The sequence below is a fragment of the Passer montanus genome, unplaced genomic scaffold, assembly GCF_014805655.1.
Source record: "Passer montanus isolate IOZ18808 unplaced genomic scaffold, ASM1480565v1 scaffold31, whole genome shotgun sequence".
Classification (NCBI taxonomy): Eukaryota; Metazoa; Chordata; class Aves; order Passeriformes; family Passeridae; genus Passer; species Passer montanus.
In genome coordinates this window covers 8,257,214-8,278,369 of record NW_024367819.1, presented here as the reverse complement: position 1 = coordinate 8,278,369, position 21,156 = coordinate 8,257,214, and the positions used below count along the sequence as shown (strand labels likewise).

General features: G+C 37.3%; 1 protein-coding gene across 6 annotated transcripts in view; it reads right to left on the bottom strand.

Moving 5' to 3' along the window:
* Positions 1-21,156, bottom strand: part of CTNND2 (catenin delta 2) — a 646,153-nt gene that overhangs the window by 150,296 nt on the left and 474,701 nt on the right. For all 6 annotated transcript variants that reach the window (XM_039714844.1, XM_039714847.1, XM_039714842.1 and 3 more), the window contains one exon: positions 15,066-15,198. In XM_039714844.1, the coding sequence (XP_039570778.1) occupies positions 15,066-15,198 (133 nt within the window). The remainder of the gene's footprint in view (positions 1-15,065; positions 15,199-21,156) is intronic.

The following is a 21,156-nucleotide window of genomic DNA, read 5'->3' as shown; positions in this document are numbered from 1 at the left end:
TTAATTCTGAGTACCCTGCCTGACAAAGTAAAATATAATGGAAAAAGAAAAGAAGTAGGAATAGGTAAAAAAAATCTGTTAGACTGACAGAGTGATAAAGTGTGCTGATAAAATAACACAATCTCCTCTTCCCAGTAAGACATTAAGTGTTCCACTATTAACAGCTCCACATTCCTAATTCAAAGATTAATTCATGGTTACATGCTTACTTTCCACATTTTTCTTAATAATCACTATTGAGTAACTCTTCATCCAGAGGAGGTGAAGGAAATCTAGCAACAATCAATCCTTTCTACACATCATAGACATTAATTGCCAGTTTAATTGATGCAACACACTGCATCATCTGCCACTTATTCCATGATATTTCTGCTATTAAGAAAGCATGTTTTAATATATCAAAATACACGTATTTAAATCCATGGAATTATTTTTAATGCCACTCTGTTACATATAGAACAGAACTAAAAAATAACTGTCTGCTAGCACAGGTGATGTTATGTATCCAATAAACACCAAATTAAAGGACAATTCAGTTTAAGTCTGCTTCTGGAAACAATTAGTAAGAATTGGTTTCAGTGTTGTTAGACGCTGGTTTTCCCACCAGCAGGGCAAGCGCTAACTACTTCTCATGTCAATGGATTTTGAGCAACTCCATTCCACCAGCGCTGGAAGGAGAAGCTGCAAGATCCAAACCAAATTCTCAAGAGTTTTTAAATGGCAGCAGGCTGTGTAGTGAGACACTCTGACTGCAGCCACTGTGTTCTTATCAGGTTCGCTGTGTGAGCTGACTGGTTTGGCCACACGGACCAGGGCACTGCAGCAGAGGCCAAGACGGCCGCACAGCAACTTGACTGCACTGACTGTTTATCCACCGTATCCATGAAATGATTCTGTTTCTTCATGTTTTTACTGCAGTTAGAAATTCTCTCAGTTATTTACCTTTGCCTTGTTTACATCACTAAAATGACTTCCATCTAAGAGGGAAAGAACTACACTATTTTTTGGAGAAGGGTTTGGAAGACAAGCAGCCCCACTGCTAGCTAGTTTCAGAGGGCTCACTCCTAAAACTTGAAATGGATGTGGAGAGGAGAAAACAACTCATCAGAACAGAATATGGGAATAATATTTAGTGCTGCCCATCTCTTAAGACAAATATACTGGTTCAAACTTTAAGTCCTCTCTATTATTTCTTCTGATACGACTACGGAACAGTGGGTAGACAATGCAAAATCTGTACATTCCAAATGCACGAGATTTATTACAGACAAATTTACCTGTAACATCACAGGGTAATTTAGCCTCATTAGTGAAGTAATTTGCTACAGGTTTAAAAAAGTGCTGAGCAATTTTAGCTGAAAATAGAGCAGAATGTTATGCAAATTGCTGCATTAACTCCAAAGTCTAATTTGTTTAAGGAATCTAAATCAGGGTTTGGATGTAGGTCCCATTTAAGAATGGCTTTCTCATTAGGACTTTTTAGATCAGATACAAAGGTAACATAAAGCTGTGAACAGGCATATGTAAATAAATTCAACTACCAGTATATATACAATGTTATACTATGTCCTGCTTAAAATGAAACAAGAATCGTTCCCTCTGTGTTAAACTGCACTGTGTGGAGAAGGATGGGGATCTTAAAGCTGTGAACAGGCATATGTAAATAAATTCAACTACCAGTATATGGTAGTATATATACTATGTCCTGCTTAAAATGAAACAAGAATCGTTCCCTCTGTGTTAAACTGCACTGTGTGGAGAAGGATGGGGATCTTTTTTTCCGTGTCTATAGAAACCAGGTGGGTGTTTGGTGGAAAGGTCGTGTGACATGAGAATGCAAAGCATGGGATCAATACTCAAGAGCTTTTTTCTTCGGGAGTGGGTATCTTATTTGTGTTACTGAGTACAGATGGTTTTTTTTTTCCCCAGTGTCTCTTAAGTGACCATTTTAGATCTTGGGATCTATGTCTGGGGTTGACAGAGGGTCAAAACCATTTTCTGAACAGGAGGAGACTCAAAATCATGTTCTAAAATTGCCCTGAGAAGGTATGAATAAATGTGTTGCTTTCTCAGTCAGTAAGCCCTAATGTATTCTGCTCTGTGACACATTTTGTTTTTCATGCTTGGTAGGAAGACCATACCTATTATAAATCAAAGTTTTCATGTGATTTGAGATTTTACAAAAATAAAAATCCCTGGGTAGACATGAGTTACCTATAATTGTAAAGCACTTTAGTCTAATACTTTCAAAAAACATTACATTTGAAGGACAACACAAGTATGCTACTGTAATCATGAAGGACTAGTGGGATCTTCCAAATAACACTTCTAACTGCAAGCACCGAGCTGACCTTTAGTGCGTGTCTGACTGAGAAGGCATCAGAAAGATAATTTTCAATCCCACTGTTGAAAGCAGTATCTCCTAAAATGAAGAGACTGGCACTGACCTACATTATAAACTGAGGAACACATATAAATATGATAAAATACACACATGCTAAAGCCCTCAGTAGGTACCTAACTACTTGATATTGATTCAGGGTCTTTGTTTTCCAAAAAATGCACAATGCTATGGAAGGTTCAGCAGTGTGCACTTCATAGACAGTGTGATACCAATATTAATTTAGGATGCAAAGACATTGGCATTACTCAGCCAGTCAACTGATTTAGTACTGTCTGACATTAAATAAAAAATTATGATTAACACCAACGGTTCGGATCATTTACTTTCTGGTATTTAAAAATGATTAAGTACCTATTTGAGAATGAAGGTTTATATTTATTATTGGTGAAAAGAACTGACATATATACTTCAACTCAAAACATCCTGGTATTCCTATAACCAGATACCTAGTGAAGTTTAACAAAGTAAAGAAAATTCAATTTTTTTAATGTAAAGCAAAAGTAAGTTTTTTAGAGATAGCAGTATGTCACTTTTACAAATATTTTAACAGCAACAAAGGACATCACCTCAGTGATATACGAACATTTCTGAAGCTGTAGTTCACTCTCTTCAATTAAGGGTATCATAAATGGGATTTAGTCAATTTGAACACAAACAAGACCAAAGAAATTTTTTTTCCAGTCATTTAAGCCCAAACAAGAAAACAACTCTATCTGACATTTCAGCTCTAATTGGAAATTCAAGAAGTTCCTTTTTATTGATGTTTGCTGTAGTTACCTCAGTTTGCCTCACAGAATAAACAAAAGGCCTCTTCTCAGATGAAAAATACATTTACAATTTATTATGTTGAACATCATGATCACCTGATGACCTCTGGTCACAGGACATTCTATACTGTGATTTGAATGTGAGGTGTTCTCTTCTCAGAAATGAGGTATTATCCTTCAAAGAATCTCTCAGTCACGAGAATTTTCTGTCCTGAAGTGTTTTGGGAGCAAGCTACTCCCTCAAGAGCTAATGAACGCATACTAACAACATCCCTCCTTGGTAGCAAGTTTTGCTAACAGAACCCCAGGCACATGAAATTTTAATTTTTGTCTAAGTTCATAAAGGCAGGCCACGACCTGCAGTTTAAGAATTTCAGTGAAGCAGAAAGCTGCCCTGCAGAATCTTTCCTCAATCTCTCCATTTACGTGAGTTTTATAAATGAATTAGAAGGCAGCACAAGTAAACACCTGCCTCACAGCTAATACACTTTGTGTTACGCACAGATCAATATGCAAAATTTTAAATATATATATAAAATAGGTATTATATAATAAATGAGTGTGTGTATGTGTGTGTGTGTGTGTGTGTATAAATATATATATATATATACACACACACACATATGTACTGTTTTCAAGATGGGCGTTTCTGTTTTAGAGCCTTAGGTGTTATGTCTCTACAAACCTGTGCCTTCTGCTGCTACCATTCTCAGTAGCTTAGTAACAGCCATCTCTTTGTATTTTTAAACACATTTAGAAGATCAACTGATGGTCTTTACCTTAAAAGTTTCATTTGGCAGATCCTTTTTATCAGGACTATGATTTTCCTTATTGAAATCATTTTGCTGCCAACCTTTTTAGTAGAGATATGTTGAGAAAGCACCAAATTACAGATATTGATATCAATCTAGGTTATTTTATTTCTATATATAGTGTGTAAAGGCTTACCATGGCTTGCTGGATGATGAGAACAGTAATAAAAAATATGTTCTACAATAGAAAAGTGATCCTCTGCATTCACACATCAGTCTAATAAATCAGAGGAGCAATTGGCAAGAGAGTTATGAATAGAAAGAAATCCATGGCATATACAGTAGAGCACTACACTGCTTGAAAAAGCTGCAAATATATTTATTACTCATTCAAAATGTCATACTACCTATGTCAAATGACACAGTCTTTCAGTGAATTACCCTTCTTTCCCTACCACTGAATATTTTCAAATACAAAATAGAAAGCTTTTGCAAATGTTTTGATACAACTACAACATGTTTTCCCCAGACCAGTGGAGAGAGGAACTGTACAGTGCAATGCTCCTTCTGTGACTGCTGCATACCTCAGAAAGTAGCACAAAGGCATTCATCTTGCACACATAATACTGGGGTTTTTTTCCTCTTCTAACTTCATAAAAAGCATTTTCACCAGATATTCACATCTGATTTTTTTTGCTTATCAAATTCATTGCCTGAAATTATTTTCTAGGTGCTTATTCTGGCTGCCCAGAGATGAAAAAAATAGAAACCTTTAGCCAGTATTCCCATCTCCAGTGAGGCAGACACTGTAGGAGTGAATGATAAACCCAGATAAACAGGGAGTACAGACAGGTTCTCATCTAGACTCACTCCCTTCAGCCTTCAAGAAGACCAGAACCAGGACCCTAAACAGCAGCAGAACAGAGGTCAAATTCTGCATCCCAAAGTTGTTTGTGAACAGCTGCTACCAGCTTCCACTGTAGTGAATTAACAGCAGAGTCCAAAGAGCAAAGTTGCAATTATCCAAATAAAACATAGACATTTTTTAACCAGTACTACTACTACTTAAATATATGTCAAATTTTAGCTCACTTTCACTTAAATAATTGTTGCTGACTATTACTATCATAGAAAAACCTTAGAGAGAAACTTCTTGGAAGAGTGGGAAAAATACTGTCCTTTTGGTTATTCCCTGGAGAGGGAACAGCTGGCCAGTGGAAGGGGAGAAACACAAAAGCAGTATAAAGCAGAGTTGAGATGAAAACACCAACATACGTTTTCAATATTAAGCCCACAATTTTGTAAAATAATATTTTAAGTCACCTTGTAAATTTGTTTGATTCAGTCTCTTTTCAAGATGAGAAAGAATAGTATGTTACACAAAACAGCTGGAAACAGGAAGGCAATAAAAATTTATAATCTTTGCTTATCTAACATTAACTCAAAAAACCCCAACCACAACTAGATGTTCCATTAAATTTATGCAATAATACACCCTTAGTTACCTTTTTTTTAAATCATGCCACTTTACATGACTAAAGCCTTTTTCCAACAGAAATAATTTTGAAATGTGAATGCCATAAACTCAAAGCATTCATCAAGATCCTTAGCAGAGCAGGGGATGAGAAGACAAGAACTGGCCCCAGAAATCTGCCAGTATTTGTTGTGCAGTCTTCAGTTAACATTCCAACTTAACACCCTAACTCTGCCTTTACCCCTTAAGAAATGTTACTCCTGCAGAGCTTGTCATTAATTCATTTATTGAACAAATAGAACACTTTCCTAATCTTAAGTCAAGTGAAATATATGCCAGGTACACAGTAATTCAGTATTATAATTCAGGCACAGTATCTTGATGATGAAATCAAGAACAACCATGGTTTAATGTTCCCAGAGGGACCCCAGAGTGTAAAATGCCACTTTAGTGCTACAGAAAGCACATAATATGGGGATACAGCACAGCACTCAGTGACAGCCATTAGTACTCAGTCTTAATCAGTGTAAAGACTGTGCACAAAACAGAGATAAAAAGAGAAGTATTATCTCTCATCAGAAAAGAGAAATACAATAAAATGGCAAAACTAAACACAGAAATGCATTCAGAATTGCTTTTGAAAGCAAGACTGTCAGTGTAGGATTTAAATACCAGATAGAAGGTACACTTTTATGCTTTTTTCCTGTGAAAAAGTGAAAAGGCCTACCACTTCATAATTTTTTTTGAAGTTTCTAGCAAAATAAAGACAATATATTAGCAAGATGAAAACAAAGTGATATACTTTCCTAAATATTATTTAGTAGCTCTGTGTTTGTCTCTAGACCTAGAAACATAATTACAATATTTTATGTGAAGTGAGTGAAACTGGGTTTTTATTAGCATTGTAATTAAGACCACTCATACTTAGATGGTCTTAACAGTGTTAACATAGACTACTGTGCCAAGACCAATGTAGCCATTTCTACCTCAACTGTTCTAGTTAATAGTAAAGAGGAAAAATTTTCAGCCACAGGCTTGTACTATATGCACAGCTGAAAGAGGAGAGAGGGTATCACGGAGATGGCATAAAGGGACATCCAGAGCAGACATATGAGACTTTAAACTGGCACTGTAGTTACTGAAATGCTGTCATATAAACTCTCTTGTGCACCTGTCAGTAGAGAAGAGCTTGCAGCACAGATAACATTGCTTTGCTCAGGAGAAACAAATCATTTATATCTGGCTTTCTTAACAGAGAAAGAGAATTCAAGCTACTGACTGCTGGAATGAATAAAATGGAAGGGAGCAGAGTGATCACCAGTGGTTACACAGTGCAGAAGATGAGATAAAAAAAAGAAGAAGGAGAAAATCAAAACCAAGTAGCAGTAGTAGAAAACAAGGGCTAGTCTACTACTAAATTTTCTAAAAAATTTCTGTGGAAAGAAGGTGGGACAAGCCATAGTTAGTGTATCCAAGTGATGGGATTTTGATCATGTGAGAATAAAAGAACATAGTATCTAATTCAAACAAAAAGTGGACTCATCTTTCAGCTGTCCCAGGTGTTTTAGAGATCTTCCAATGGGACAGGGGAAAAGATATCTTCAGCCCCTTTATCTCACTTCAAGTTAGTGGATCTGCAAGAATACCGCAAGATGCACAATGCCAGGCAAAGTGATGGAATAGGAAATTCCTTGATTTGCTGTGACAACTTAATTCCTTGGTTTGCTTTCCTAGTGTGTGTGGCTTTGCTCTCCTTATTAAACTGTCTTTATTGCAACTCTTGAGTTTTTTCACTTTTACTTTTCAATTTTTTCACTCCTCCATCCCACTGTGGGGAAGTGAGCGAGTGGCTGCGTGGGGTTTAGCTGCTGGTTGGGGTCAAAGCATGATAGAGGAACAGTCCTCACAAATGTTTTCATCCTGAAGCCATGTAGGAGCTGATACTGACAGGTTGTTGTCAACTTAGAACCCTTAAGAAGAATAGAAATTAATAATAATAATAATAATAATAATAATAATAATAATAATAAAAATCCCCATTTACAAGAGTGCCCATCGTCATGCAGGGTTAAAAATGGGCCACGCTTTTGAAACTTAGATGCTTTCACTATAAACCCTTTTTATTTCAAGTACATTCATATGTACAGCTTTTACTTAACATGTTCATTATTTGTGACACTCTCACACATTCACCCCTTTCTCTTCTCTGTCTGATGATAATGAAACATAATTATGTGGGGTTTTTTTTCATGTCACAGTATGATAGGAGTGTATTTGAGCCATACGTACACTAAAGAATGCTACAGCAATGGATACTCAAATTGATCAGATTAATTGTTCCTGTCACAGTTTGGTTTTGTAATTATCAACTGCCCAGCTGACCAAATGTCATTTAGTAATTACAGGTCAGTTACTTTGCACTCGAAGTTACTTCTCACGTAAGGTATATGCAATACACCAGAAATACTGTAACAGTGCAGCCTCTCCTGTCTGAAATGCATTCTTTAAGTAGTTCAAAAGCTCTTTGAAAGCTAACATTAAAATATAAATAAATTTTGAGGTAGAATGAAAAATGTTATTCCTCATTCTAAAGAACAAAAACCTTGAACACAGTGGGACAAGAAGTAATTGTGTATCTATTTGTGTGCCTCGTCTTCCTTGTCTTACTGTGAAGAGTGAGACTCCCTGGTGCTGTTGATGGTTCTGAGTGGAAGTTACACCTACCTTTCTCTCAGTGTAAAAATCACATCCTTGAATTACAAGATGCTAAGAGTGGAAAGCCTTGTTGCAGAAACTATTTCAACAGTGCAAACTAAGACAATTTACAAAAGACAAATCAAAGGATCATTTCCAAAAATGCTTTGAGTGTAAAGTATAAAAACAAGCAGTACTTTGTCTTTGAATATTTGACAGTAAATAACCCATCAATAAAATCTCCCAATCTTTAGTGCAAAACTATATACCATCTGTTGATTGACTTCTTGGAAAACAAACCAGAGATCAGTAAGAACCTGTAAGGTAAGTCTTTGAAACTTTAGAAAATTAAAAAAAAAATAAATTCAAAGGCTGTTTCTGGGTATGCCACTGGGTGCTGCTTTACTTCATTTAAGTAATTTCTACCAGTAAAAACTCCACAGAAAGTGTATTGAAAATGGATTGCTTGACATCTGCCTGCAGAGATGAATACAGCTGCCCAGGGGGGTGGGGCATAGACCCAAACTGTACTGCAGTGATCCAAATACAGGTAAACAAAAGCATGAACATCTTAGTGTTCATTTTAGTAATCCGGTACAGGCAAGCACCTTTTAATATAAAAATTCATCACTAAAATAGGAAGTTCCTTGTGAAGCCATTGAGGGAAGTAATTTCTCAAATTACTTTACCCATAGAGTTATTTTAACATATGAAAATTATGGTTATCAAAGTACTAACAAAATGTTTATGACCCAACAGGGAAGTATAATTTCTCCAAAGGTATATAGGTGTTGTCTGCACTAAAATGCACTCTCAACAAATGCTGTAGAGTCTCTGCAATTACTACATTACTTTTCAGTATCACCTGTAGGATACTTCTTTCATTTAAATTAAATACTATGCCTATATCTTCTTGTTTGCAGAGATTAAAGGAGTTCTCATAATGTCTTTAATGGAAAACTGACAGGATCACCAGTGTACAAGCAACATTGCAGCCTTTAACTGAAGACATTTTAGAAGTAATAGGAGAAGAGTAAGGCTATGTACGGGAAAGTGAATCCAGAACTATAATTCTTATTCAAACACATAGAGGAGAAAAAGAACATAAAGTCATTTGGGTCAGAAAAGACCTTTAAGATCATCAAGTCCAACCACTAACTCAGCACTGCCAAGTCCACCACTAAAATATGTTCCCTAAGTGCCACATCTACATGACCAGCCCCTGCACCAGCTCTGCTGCTCTCCTTAGACACGCTCTGGCACTTCCATGTCCTTCTGGTAGTGAGGGGCCCAGAACTGGACTCGGCACTCAAGGTGCAGCCTCACCAGTGCCAAACACAGGGGACAGTCAATGCCCTGGTCTGCTGGCCACACCATTGCTGGTACAGGCCAGGGTGCCATTGACCTTCTTGGCCACCTGGGCACACACTGGCTCCTGTTCAGCTGGCTCTCGACCAGCACCAGGTAGAAATTCTTTCCTGCTGGGCAGCATGGTAAGATAATCTGTTTTCTCTGACTATCCTTATGGAAAGAGAGGGGAATCTTGCAGAACACTGTAGTTTTCAAATCAAGATACCCTTTGAGGAGGATGTGAGCACTTCCAATCTTCCTTCTGGATCCTTCAAATACTATGAAGATTTCTGTCAGTCAGCATGACTAAAAGCAACATTATGGACTGTTTCTTCATCACCCCATACTAAGTGCAAGTATTCCCTAGGAGAAAACTATGTTAGAAACAGGTATGTACTTATCCTTGATCACCAGGAATCCAGCAGCGCAATGAACAACATCGAAGTTACTACAACAATGCAACTATGTGTATTATAAAGAAGATAAACAAGGGGCTAGTGGAGTTTATGTCCACTGCCTGACATGTGCACAAGCAGGGTACTGTGATGAAAAGGTGCTGGGCACAGTCTAATGAATTCACAGAAGAAGATGTAGAAATACCTTTAGTTTAATGACAAAATGACAGTGAATGATGGCCTTCAATGAGTTGGACAAATAGATGCTTTCAGCGTGCAGTCACTCAGTTGTTACAACTCCATGTGATAGTGTCTGGACTGATACTTTTCTTCTGAAGGGAGTTTATGGAAATGCTCTCCAAGATAAAGAGGATACTGTCCAATTCAGCAGTACTTATTCAGGGTGCAAGGGAAGGCTTCAGGCAGGACAGTTCAGCAGTTGCTGTTCTTTTATTTGTCATCTTTGAATTATTTTCCTGAGATGAGAATCTCAAGTGTTGTGACTTTGCTGGCAAAAATTAATTTCCTAGCTTGAGGAAAGGAATCATTGGTGCCAAAACCCCTGAGTGAACTGTTACACCTCTGCAGCTGATGGCAGGCTGCCATTTTCCATGAGGGCAAAATGGTGTTGGCGTGTGAAACTGCACAATTCAATCCTTTTACATGGTGACCTCATACAAAGGAGGAAAATGTCATTATAGGAAGAAAAGAATGCTGTGGAAGAATGAACCCTGTGTTTAATAGAATGTGCTCTTTTAAAGAAATGTTCTCTGCAGAGTATTTTAAAACGCTTCTCTTTGCCTATATCCCCTGTCTGTTCCTTCTTGGCATCCAGGAGCAGCTACTCTGGCCCTGCTCACAATCTTACCATTGTTGGTGTAAGAGCCTCTCCTGAGAAGAAAAATGCCATCTGAAAGGGTCTTCTTGTGCTCTTCTGCCTGATAGGCTTTTCTTTTGCTTTCAAATATCTGATCAGAACTTCTTCCCTCCTTGCCTTTTGCCTTTAAGTTACATTCTTCACTATTACCAGTGAAAGAATAATTTATATACTAATTTACTGAAGAATTCTGCGATTCTCAATTTTGGAATTATTATGCCTAACTGTAATGGGCTGCCTGGCAATTTTTGTAATCTTTATATTATGACTTCTGCCTCCCTATGTCCCCTTCTACTTATGTGAGACCTTCAGTGATGATTGGTCACTACTCAAAGGAAGATGAAAAATCTACTATCAAACAATAGCAAAAATAATCCAATTTCTTCAACTTCATTCTAATGTCTACTGCACCACATAAGAACCCAGCACAGGGAATAAAAATAAAGGCACAGAATGAGAAGCACTACTGAGAACACGTATAGCACCTGCCTTGCAGTCAGCAACGCAATGATACTCAGGAGTAGCATTTGTGAAAAACTTTCAGATTAGAGCAGCAGTTACAACTGTACTTTGAAATAAAGACTTGCACTGAATGGTTTTGAGCAGCATAGAAGTGGCAGCACCTGCAAGAAGTAACACCACTGTCTTTATCAATGGCCAGTGTTTATTGCATTTACCTACTGCTCTTCTGCTGTGATCAGGACTGACACGGGAAAAATAGAAATTCTTCCAGAAATACAAAACCTAATTCATTCCAGAAGCTGGGTTTATTCTGTGAGAAAGAAAATTGTTTCTGATAACCTTAGCATTCAGTCTGGGACATCTTCACATAAACAGCTACCAACTTTGTTTGAAGCACTTTAAGATAGAGAAGGAGGTTTGCAAACCTCATTGCTATGTAAGACTGAGCAGGACATTTACGCTGATGCAGCAATGAAAGCATGTTTCCAGTGACATCACCAAATTCATAAGCACACCTGTGATCAATGTGCTCTAGAAATAATACCTACCATAAACAACATGGTCAGGAAGGGAAAAATAGCTCTAGTTTCCCTAGCCATGCATCCAACATTTTTGATTGAGCATCTTTTTCTCAGATGTTTACTGGAGGGCAATTCCACTTCCTTTCCTTGAGAGGAAGCTTCAGAAGAAGCAAGGGGTAGTGTTCCACGTTTCAGCCACAGAAATTGAAATATTTTAGAAGATAAAAATGTAATGGTAAAACCATAAAATATGCTAGGAATCTCAGAAATGCAGATTAGTCATCATAGTCACAGCTGCTATTTTCTATTTCTGTCTAAATTTTAGGTGACACTTTTCCAAAAAAGGAATATAAGGTGGGCCTTTGTCCTACCAAGTACATGCAGAGAAATTTTATACATATCCCACTAATTTATGAGAGTAGGACAAGTCTGCCACTATACAAAAACAAGACTGAAAGAATGGTCAGGTTCAGAGGAAAGATCATTAATCATCTTTTTGGAGAGGTGATAGAGTATAAATCATGTTTCAAAAAATAATAATTGTAAAAGTATTTCAGAACAGTTATCTTCAGAAACTCTGGATGAAATAGCCATTAATTGCAGTGTGAGAATTCAATGCTCAGTAGTGACAAAGGTAAGAGAATGTTTTTTCCCTGTCAGGTAACTCCAGAGCTAAAACTTTAACAACTGCATCTCTAATTCAATACAACCAGGTAAACAAACTAAATTGTTGTATAATATTATTCTTTCGGTGCATGCATGATGAAGTGTACATTAAAGATTAATACTTAAAAATTATTTAGTGAATTCCATTTGCCTTTTCCTCAGTGGCTGTCAGGCACAGAAAATAGCAGCAGCTACTCTTTTCTTACACATATTTATGTTTGTCCTTTCTCTAGGATTTGAAAGACCACCAAGACAGTTTCTTATCTTTAGCCTAAGTCCTTTGCTAGGTATTTCATCAAAGCAAGCTAGGTATTTCATCAAAGAGCAGTTTTCTCCGCTTCTAAAGATTTTTTTTTTTTTGTTCTGTAATTTCAATAAGAGATTGTAAGGAAAATATGCTGTATCCTGGTGTTTTTTTTACCTTGTGTCAGAGCTGGCAAGATTCCCTGCAACCATGTGCAGCAAGACTGGAATGCTGCTACCATGAAGAAGGAATTCAGTCTTAAATGTGAAGAAGAGAACTGGCCACAACACACAACTTTGCAGAAAAGAGAATTTTGGTATCAGTTTCTATTATTTAGGTATTAATTAAACTCATTATTCAGACACATCCTCAACAGTTATCACGTGAGTTGTCCCGGGCAGGTTTAACAGGACTGCTCAAGTTCCATAGCTAGGTATACATATATGAAGAATCTGGGATATCTGTTGTGGTATCTCCTTATCAACAGGATTTTGAACTCTCACAAAAAAGGCTCCTTGAGAAATGATTCAGTGGGAGGTTGAGCAGGCCCTAGGCACACTACTGAGCCATTTGGGTAGACCCTGATCCCAACAGGCAAACACAGAAACTGTTCAAAGAGCTCTGCTGAGGCATGACCTAAACACAACAGGACTTGCCATTAAACAACAGAGGTTGGTACATAGATAGATACAGACAGAGATAAAATAGTTTGATTATGTTGGGTGCTTTAGGCTGAAAAGCTCCACAAAGCATTAGGAAATATTACAATACATCCTATTATTTTGCCTTCTAACAAAAATCCAAAGTTAGAAGTTTGAAAGCATATTCTTAGATAAACTGTTTTAAGAAAGGCACTTTGGTTTGTTTCTATAGTGGTTTATGTTATTACATAGTGACGGGTATATAAAAGTCCTGAATAATAACAAATGAAATGGGGGAATCCTTGTTTTGTCTGCTATTCTTTCTCACAGAAGAAGCTCAGAATGCTGCCTAGTGCTCTACTATTGTATTTACCTACCTTCACCCTTCCAGCTCATGAGCCTTAAGCTTACAAAGGCTGAAGTCCAAAGGTTGCTGGGATGGGTGAGATCAACAATGATCAGACCCCTTTTTTCCTAAATGGTTAGCAACAGAAATTAAACCATCTGCCTCCCTCAAATGGGACAGCTACTTGAGGGGTCTCAATCTATGGCTAACAGGAACCAGCAGAGATTGTGCAATGAGTAAATTGCTCTAATAATTTAACTGCCTTTCTCAGTTTTATCAGTTCTTTTACTTAAAAATTTATTTCTGAATAAGGATGAGAGTCAAGTACAGAGGGAGCATGCAATTAAAATTTTCAGTGATACCTGTGCCAGAGTTCTCCAGTGCACAAACATTCCTCACTTTACATCGATGCAATTTTTTTTTATTTTTTTTATTTCTATGTCTAAGATGTTTGAGGTGATGTTTGCAACCTGTTCTGCCAACACCAGCAGACTACATGCTTACTCACTAAGTAATTTCCTGAGGATAAAAAACCTGCAAGGGAAGGTTCCATAGTGGGATAGATCCATGGAGTGGGCTGTGCTGAGGGTGAGGAAGATGAAGCATTGGCAAGTCAGCATCACTACACAGCTCTGACAAACAAGCAGTACCAGATCTTGATCTCAGTTTACCTTTACATGCCAGGCTAAAAGGTGCCAGTATAGGCACAGATTTATGTGCACACCACATGTCCCTGATTAGCAGTGTCTCTGAGAGGGCCAGGGGAAGCAGCTGGGGCTGGTAACAGCTTCACTCATTCAATTTTAATTGACTGCTGTGTGTTTGTCAGATCCCTCAGAGCTGCCTTCCTTCTGTTTAACTTGTGCCAAAAGCTGTGCTGGTCCCATTAACCACAGGGAACAAACAAGAAAGAAGTACCTGTCAGCTACAGGTACAGAACAAGCTCTATACTGATGTCTGAATTACATTTTAGACACAATGTGCAATGAATTCCAAGATCATAGACCAATGAGCACCATTCAAGCCGCAAACACAGCCAAATCAAACCTATTCACACAATTATGCATTACAGGACGCTTTGATTTAGAAATTTCTTGCTAAATTTTCATATTCTGTGTTTGTATTTAGTGTCTAGATGCCTCTCAGAGAGCCCTAAGGAAATGCCCATATGTTTCAGAGAGATCAAGACTACACCACTAGCTGATTACTGAACAACTATGACAGTCTTTAAATGGTATGCAATCAATCAAACTATTCCCAAGAAAATAAAAAAATGAGTTGCAACAGTATTTTATGCAATTTTTTTTTCATTTTGTTACAGTAACAAACGACTTAAGAGAAAGCTTTAGTAAAATGGGTCTAGGCATATATCAGTGATGTCTCTTTTAAGTTTTTCAAAGCACACATAAATAATTGTTGATGATAAATAGCATACAGCAACACTGCTGAAAAAAAGAGTTTATAAATCTTACCTCTGCTTTTATTTTATTGTCTCCGAAACAGAGGTGTTGTAAGTAGGCTGCAGCATTTGACTGTACTGAGGGAAATTGATGCTGTAACATCTGTATAACTTCTGGAAGCTCTGGATCCCGCCATCCAAACTCTCTGTGTGAAAGCAAATACATAAGATTCATCAAAAATTCTGCTATTAGTGGATAAATGTGCCAACAGTTAGGCCAACAAAGAAGACAGAAATGTCTAAATAAAATCTTTTTTGCCTTCACTGTTATCAAGGCAAACATTAAAATAAAATATGAAGCTATTTGTCATTTTAAGCTGTATTTCTCTGGAAAAGAACTATAAAAAGTACAACTAGAGGAAGTAACTTTGTGGAATTAGTTGTCTAACTGATTAAGTTTTCTAAATAAAAAGGCTCCATGAAATCTTAATATATGAAAAGAATGAGAATGCATGCTCACATCACCACAAATGGTTTGCTATGAAATACTGATTTTCAAAAAAGTCCTTTTTACTTATTGCTGTTTCTATGCAATACCAATCGCTATCTTATACAGAAAGCAATGACCAATGTAAAACTTTTACACATTTCTGACCCTACTTGAGCACTCAAGTCTTTGCACTTCACTTTAATCCTACAAAACATGAAACGCCATTGGCATCACATAAAAGAACGGAATTCAAGCATGCTGAACAAGTCCCAGCATGTATAACGAAGCTTCCGACCTGAACTTAAAATCAATCTATCATATCACTTCAGGTGAAGTTTTCCACTCTGGGTTTACAGGTAAAATCATTCATGAAATGGTTTTGGACTTTGTGTCCCTAAAACCAGAAATACACACAGCCTCTCTGCATGGTATACTCAGTTATCATATGCCTTTTCCCCAAGAGATTATTTTTTGTGCCATATGAACATTTTGACCATCTTCTATCTAGCGATACATTTTTAAGCTAAAACGGAAATTAGGGAAACTAGGAAAAACAGGTAACTTACAAAAAAGTTCTCTGTTGCAGTTACCATGATCATCTGGGACCTTTTTGCCAAAAAAAACCCCTGGTAGACCTGTTGCAGACTCCAGCTATAGTATTAAGCCAAAATAACACTGATCAGCAGTCTCCTTCCTAAATTATGAAGATTTTTCTGCACTGAGGGCAAGTTTACATCACATGGGGAATTCACAGCATCTCTCCAATCTGTCCCAAGCACACTTTATATACAAAAATTCTCCATGACATTTCAGCGAAGGAAGACTTATTTTACAATAATAATAAATTGCTACAGAAAGAGGGATTGTCTGTTCTTTTCTCATATGTGATATTTGTCAGATTGAGAGTTGTCACTACAGTTGTGTCTTTATGGAGATTCAGAATATGGATATGAGATGTAAAAAACCACTCAGAATTTCATTGGTTATTTCTCCTTTGCCAAAACTTAAGTTAACTCATGAATATTAGAATTCACATTAAACATTTAATATGAAGAAACCATAAAGATGTAGTAATAAATCACATATAGACTATTCTAATGCATTTTTAGAGGATACAGACTGTTGGAAATCTCTGCAAGAGACATCTACATAGGTTCCAAAAGATTTTAATAATTAACTGATATTTTGAAAAGCCAGAGAACATTGTAAAAGGTATCAGGGAAGGCTACAAACTTCAGTGGCTGAAGATTGCGACCATCACATTTTCAGCTTACCATGACTCTGTCAACATGTGGAAAGGAAGGGATTCACTGGGCGCATGTTTTTTATGTTTGAATTGCTAGAGATCATAGAAACAATGTTATCTGACAGGGTAGCTTCCTCTTTCATCTGCTTTCTTTCAGTTAACAATACTAACACTTCCTAACAGGTTCTTCAAACCTATTAGACCTGCATTCTATAGAAACAGCTCTAAGCAAACCAAAGACATCTTCCAGACTTCTTGATTCAACAAAAATAAGAAATGAAGGCAAAATCCAATAAAATAACTGAAGACAAATCAATTAGCCTACCTCCATTTCTAATTTATTCTCATTTTCAATCCTAGATGCCAAATGCAGGTGTGGGTATTTTGGAGATCACAAAATACCAGTAGAAAACAGTTCGAATGACAAGACTACACTACATGTTGAAGTGTGGGAACTTCTACCACGAAATTCTCTCGAAAAGGAAATTTCCTCCTTCTCAACACGTGTATTACTTAATCCAACCAAGAAACAAACCAACCAAAACCAAACTAAACAAAAGGCGCTTTATGTGCTGTAATACACAGTGGGCTCTAACCATCTGCTCACATTTTTCTTCCTCATGTCCTAGAATCCAGAACAGAGCAGGCAGTGAGGGGGGAAAAGGAAAAAGGTCCCTTCACCAAAGGAACAGTTAATTGTTCTGAGGAACCTGAAGCCTCTATATGGTACTCAAGCATGAAAACAAGGCTTTCCCTCCTTTCACCCTTTGATCTCCCAAAGCAGTCAGGATATGAGTGAAGTATGACTACTTGTTGCAAATGAATGTGTACACATTGGCTGTAAGTAGAAAATCAATTCAGAAAAGATGCCCTTAGCACTGAATACTGAGTTTGTTAAGTAACCAGTTTTTGGAGAGATAATGAACAAAGCAGGAAAAGAAGTTTAAAAATTTAGCCCTAGTATGCACTGTCATTTTAAGCAGATGGTCTCTAAGATGATTTTATTTTTAGTAGTTTCTAAATGAAATACAGTAGCTACATAAAACAAACAAAAACTTCTGTCAACAGTTAGGGCTGCCTGGATAATTGTGATAATTTTAGCCACCTTCAGGGCAAGAACAAGTAGTTTATAGGAGTTTAAATGTTTCATTTGTTTTATATAAGTGTTTTATAGGTGGAAAAAAGTGACAATGAGAAAGAGGATTTTTTTTTTTAAGACCAGCAAGTTTGCAGTTCTATTAACATTTAGTATTATTTTTTTTAAATTTAGCCTTATTATGAAAGGTTAGAAAGGCTACTTAATGAAGTCATCTGGCAGATGCCTGGAGAAGGAAGGAGGACTGGTATTCCTCAAAGACAAAGGCACAAAATGTATGTGGAACAATTTACATAGATGTGGGGGAAAATCAAGGCCATGCCTTCAAGCACACTTACCTAAATGACAAAAAATATGTATTAAAATAGAGAGCCAAACAAAAAGTAACAACTAGTAGGAAAGAGCTGGAAATAAGTGATCTTTTACTCTCTACCAACAAAAAGCAGTAGGCTCAGTATTTGACAGAGATAAGGTTAAAGGACAGCAGAAGGTTAATGAAAATCCAATATACCCTGATTTCTATGAAACAGCTGATACTGTGCCATATGCAAATTGACAAAACTTGCATTTAGTAAAATTATAAAGTAGAATGAAGGAGAATTTGAAATCACAGTGAACATCCTAAACAAACACTATCGAAGCCTGTGTCCCTTATTAAAACATCACCATGCTTACAAAATCTGAGCGAGGCAATCCACACAGATGGTGAAACAAGCTGTAAGGCTGGAGTAAATCTGAGGCAGTGCGTGGCATTTTGAGAATGCTAACAAAGTATCTGTGTGGTTGATCCAAAAATGAAGAGTAAGGTAGTAGCTGTACACACAAGATCTTTGCTAATCTACCACTTGCCTATGATTTCCTAGGAGTAAGGGCACTAATCAATTTAGGTCAGCCAAAGGCTTCTGCTGGCAGTGTAAGTTTGTCCACAAGAGAATCCCAGCTGTGCAAGAACTTCACAGTTTTCCTGGCAAGCAGCATTTGCTGTGGACTTCAAGTATTTTGGCAGGTTGTAAAAGTGCATTTTTTTCTAGGAAGCATCCTCATCTGAGGAGACTGACTGGAACACACCAAAGTGTTCCAATCTTCTTTTTTTTAATGAAAATTGTGCTCTAGGATTGTAGGATTGATCTAATTTGGAATCCTGCAGAAGGTTTTAGCTTGAAGTGGTGACTAAGGCGGATGTTCCATGGATTACACCAGACTACTGCTCCTGCAGTAGAAGAGGAACCAAAGGGGAACACCAAGCTCTATGTAAACTGGCAATACATATGCTTAGAGTTATCACAAAAAGCTTGCCATATTATGAACAACTGAAGAGAATCAAGGAGTTCTACACGAGACACAGCTCTGACACAGAAGCAGTAGCAGCGAGAAATCCAGGCTGACTTGGGTATTGCAAGTAATTCACTGGAAACAGGTCCTGCTCCTGGTATCGTATCACATACCTGTGCCAAGAAGTAAAAGAGATGCAAACTTAAAAGAGATTGTTTGCAATACAGCTAGGTGCACTGGGTCTGTGGGCTCACTCAGAGGTGCTGCTGAACACAAAAGATGTACTGCATCTGAATATTTGCTTAAATTATGCCAAATTCTCTTTTTCAGCTACTAAAAATGCTGATGGTACACAGAAAAGCAAAACCAAAAATCCTGTTACATATATATCTGCACTGATTTTAAAAAGGCTACTAAATGAGTTTTAAAAGCACACATCTCCAGCTGGTAACTAAGGATACTGATTGCTTCTACAAAGCATTGCAATGGTGTGATGGCTCTGTCTACTGTCCAGCCATTGGTCACAGTGAATCTCAAGAGAGATTGGGTTCTTATTTCTGATTTACATTTCTGATTTACATTATTAGAGCAGAACATTCCCATCTGATCAGGCAGTTGGCACAGGCAAGCACTGACACCCAGAGCTATTCCTGTCTCCGCAGCATTCCCCAAAGGCAGTGCTGCAAAGACTCCCGCTATAAAGAACCATATGCTTGACAAAGGCTGAGCTACCACCAAGAATTTATCAAAGAAAGAGAATGCACAATTTTTTATTACAAGACTGTTTAAACCAAACTCGCCTGTGTGTTCCTGGCTGTCCTAATATGCATGTGAAACAGTCTTAAACTGGTGAAGGAAAGGTTTTCATATATGAAGTGGTGCTCAAAGGCAAAGGCAATTCAATCCAAGCTAAGATTATTTCCTCAATTTTTACCTCATATACATTGTGGCATTGCTAATGCCAGTCTAAAAGACTTTCTGTTGAATTTATGCCTACAGACATAGACCCTTCTGTTTGCTTCCTCCCTCAATTCAATAAATAAAGTCTGAAAATCTCTTTTCCTTCATTTCAGAAAGGAGAGCTGTGAAAATGGTTTTCTGGTAGTACTAAAAGAAAACAAACTACATGTAGCTCAGGATCAAACAAGGAGAACTAATCAAAAGCCAAGAGAAGATCAAAGGACTAGCTTCTGTGTTTAAAGGGAGAAATTAACTTCTATTAAAATATTTGGAAGGCAATATACCAATACTGTAAGAATCTCTCTCTAAGGACTTGGTACATTAAAAAAAACCAAGATAGGATGTTACACCCGAATAGAAATAGAAATCAAGAATACCTAAACATAATCCACAGAAAATTAATGTGATATAAAGAGGAAGGAGCCATCTAACAGCTCATTTCCTTATATTTTTTCTGTGGTTGTCTGACAGTCGGTCAAACAGAAGAGAACACAGACTTACTACACTTAATTTATTGTGAGTTAAATTTGAAGTGCTTCCTTGAAGTACCTTCTCTTTTTCAAACACACTTCTCCATATATACACACACACATACACAGAGATTGCCAGCCTGCTCTGAATGATCTCCTATAGTTTAAGAGGAGGCAGAACCACTACACTTGCTTTGAAAATGGAACACATGAATACTGGGTAACTTCAGCACTCAATTTTAGGAAACAAAATAGATATGTCAATCTCTGTTCCTCTCAGTTTGGAAAATCCTCAAAACCCTTCAGTATAATCCCCCAGTCAAACTTGGTCAAAGGATTGTACCATAACAAGCAACTGATCATCATCCTCAGACCCATGGTGACACAAACACCATATAACCAACCACAAGATGTAGTAACAGCCTGCTTGGGCCTATTGCAAACCCCACAGAACAGAAATGAACCCTTATCAGCAGACAGCTCCCTATGCTTCTCTTTTTGTCCTTTCAAATTAGATAAGTCAAACCTTACAAAAAAAATAAGGAACAAAATAATCTGACATACTTCAGTCTAAATTTGGAAGCACCAGAAGGACAACAGAGAAAGGGCACTGAATATGTCTCTTCTACA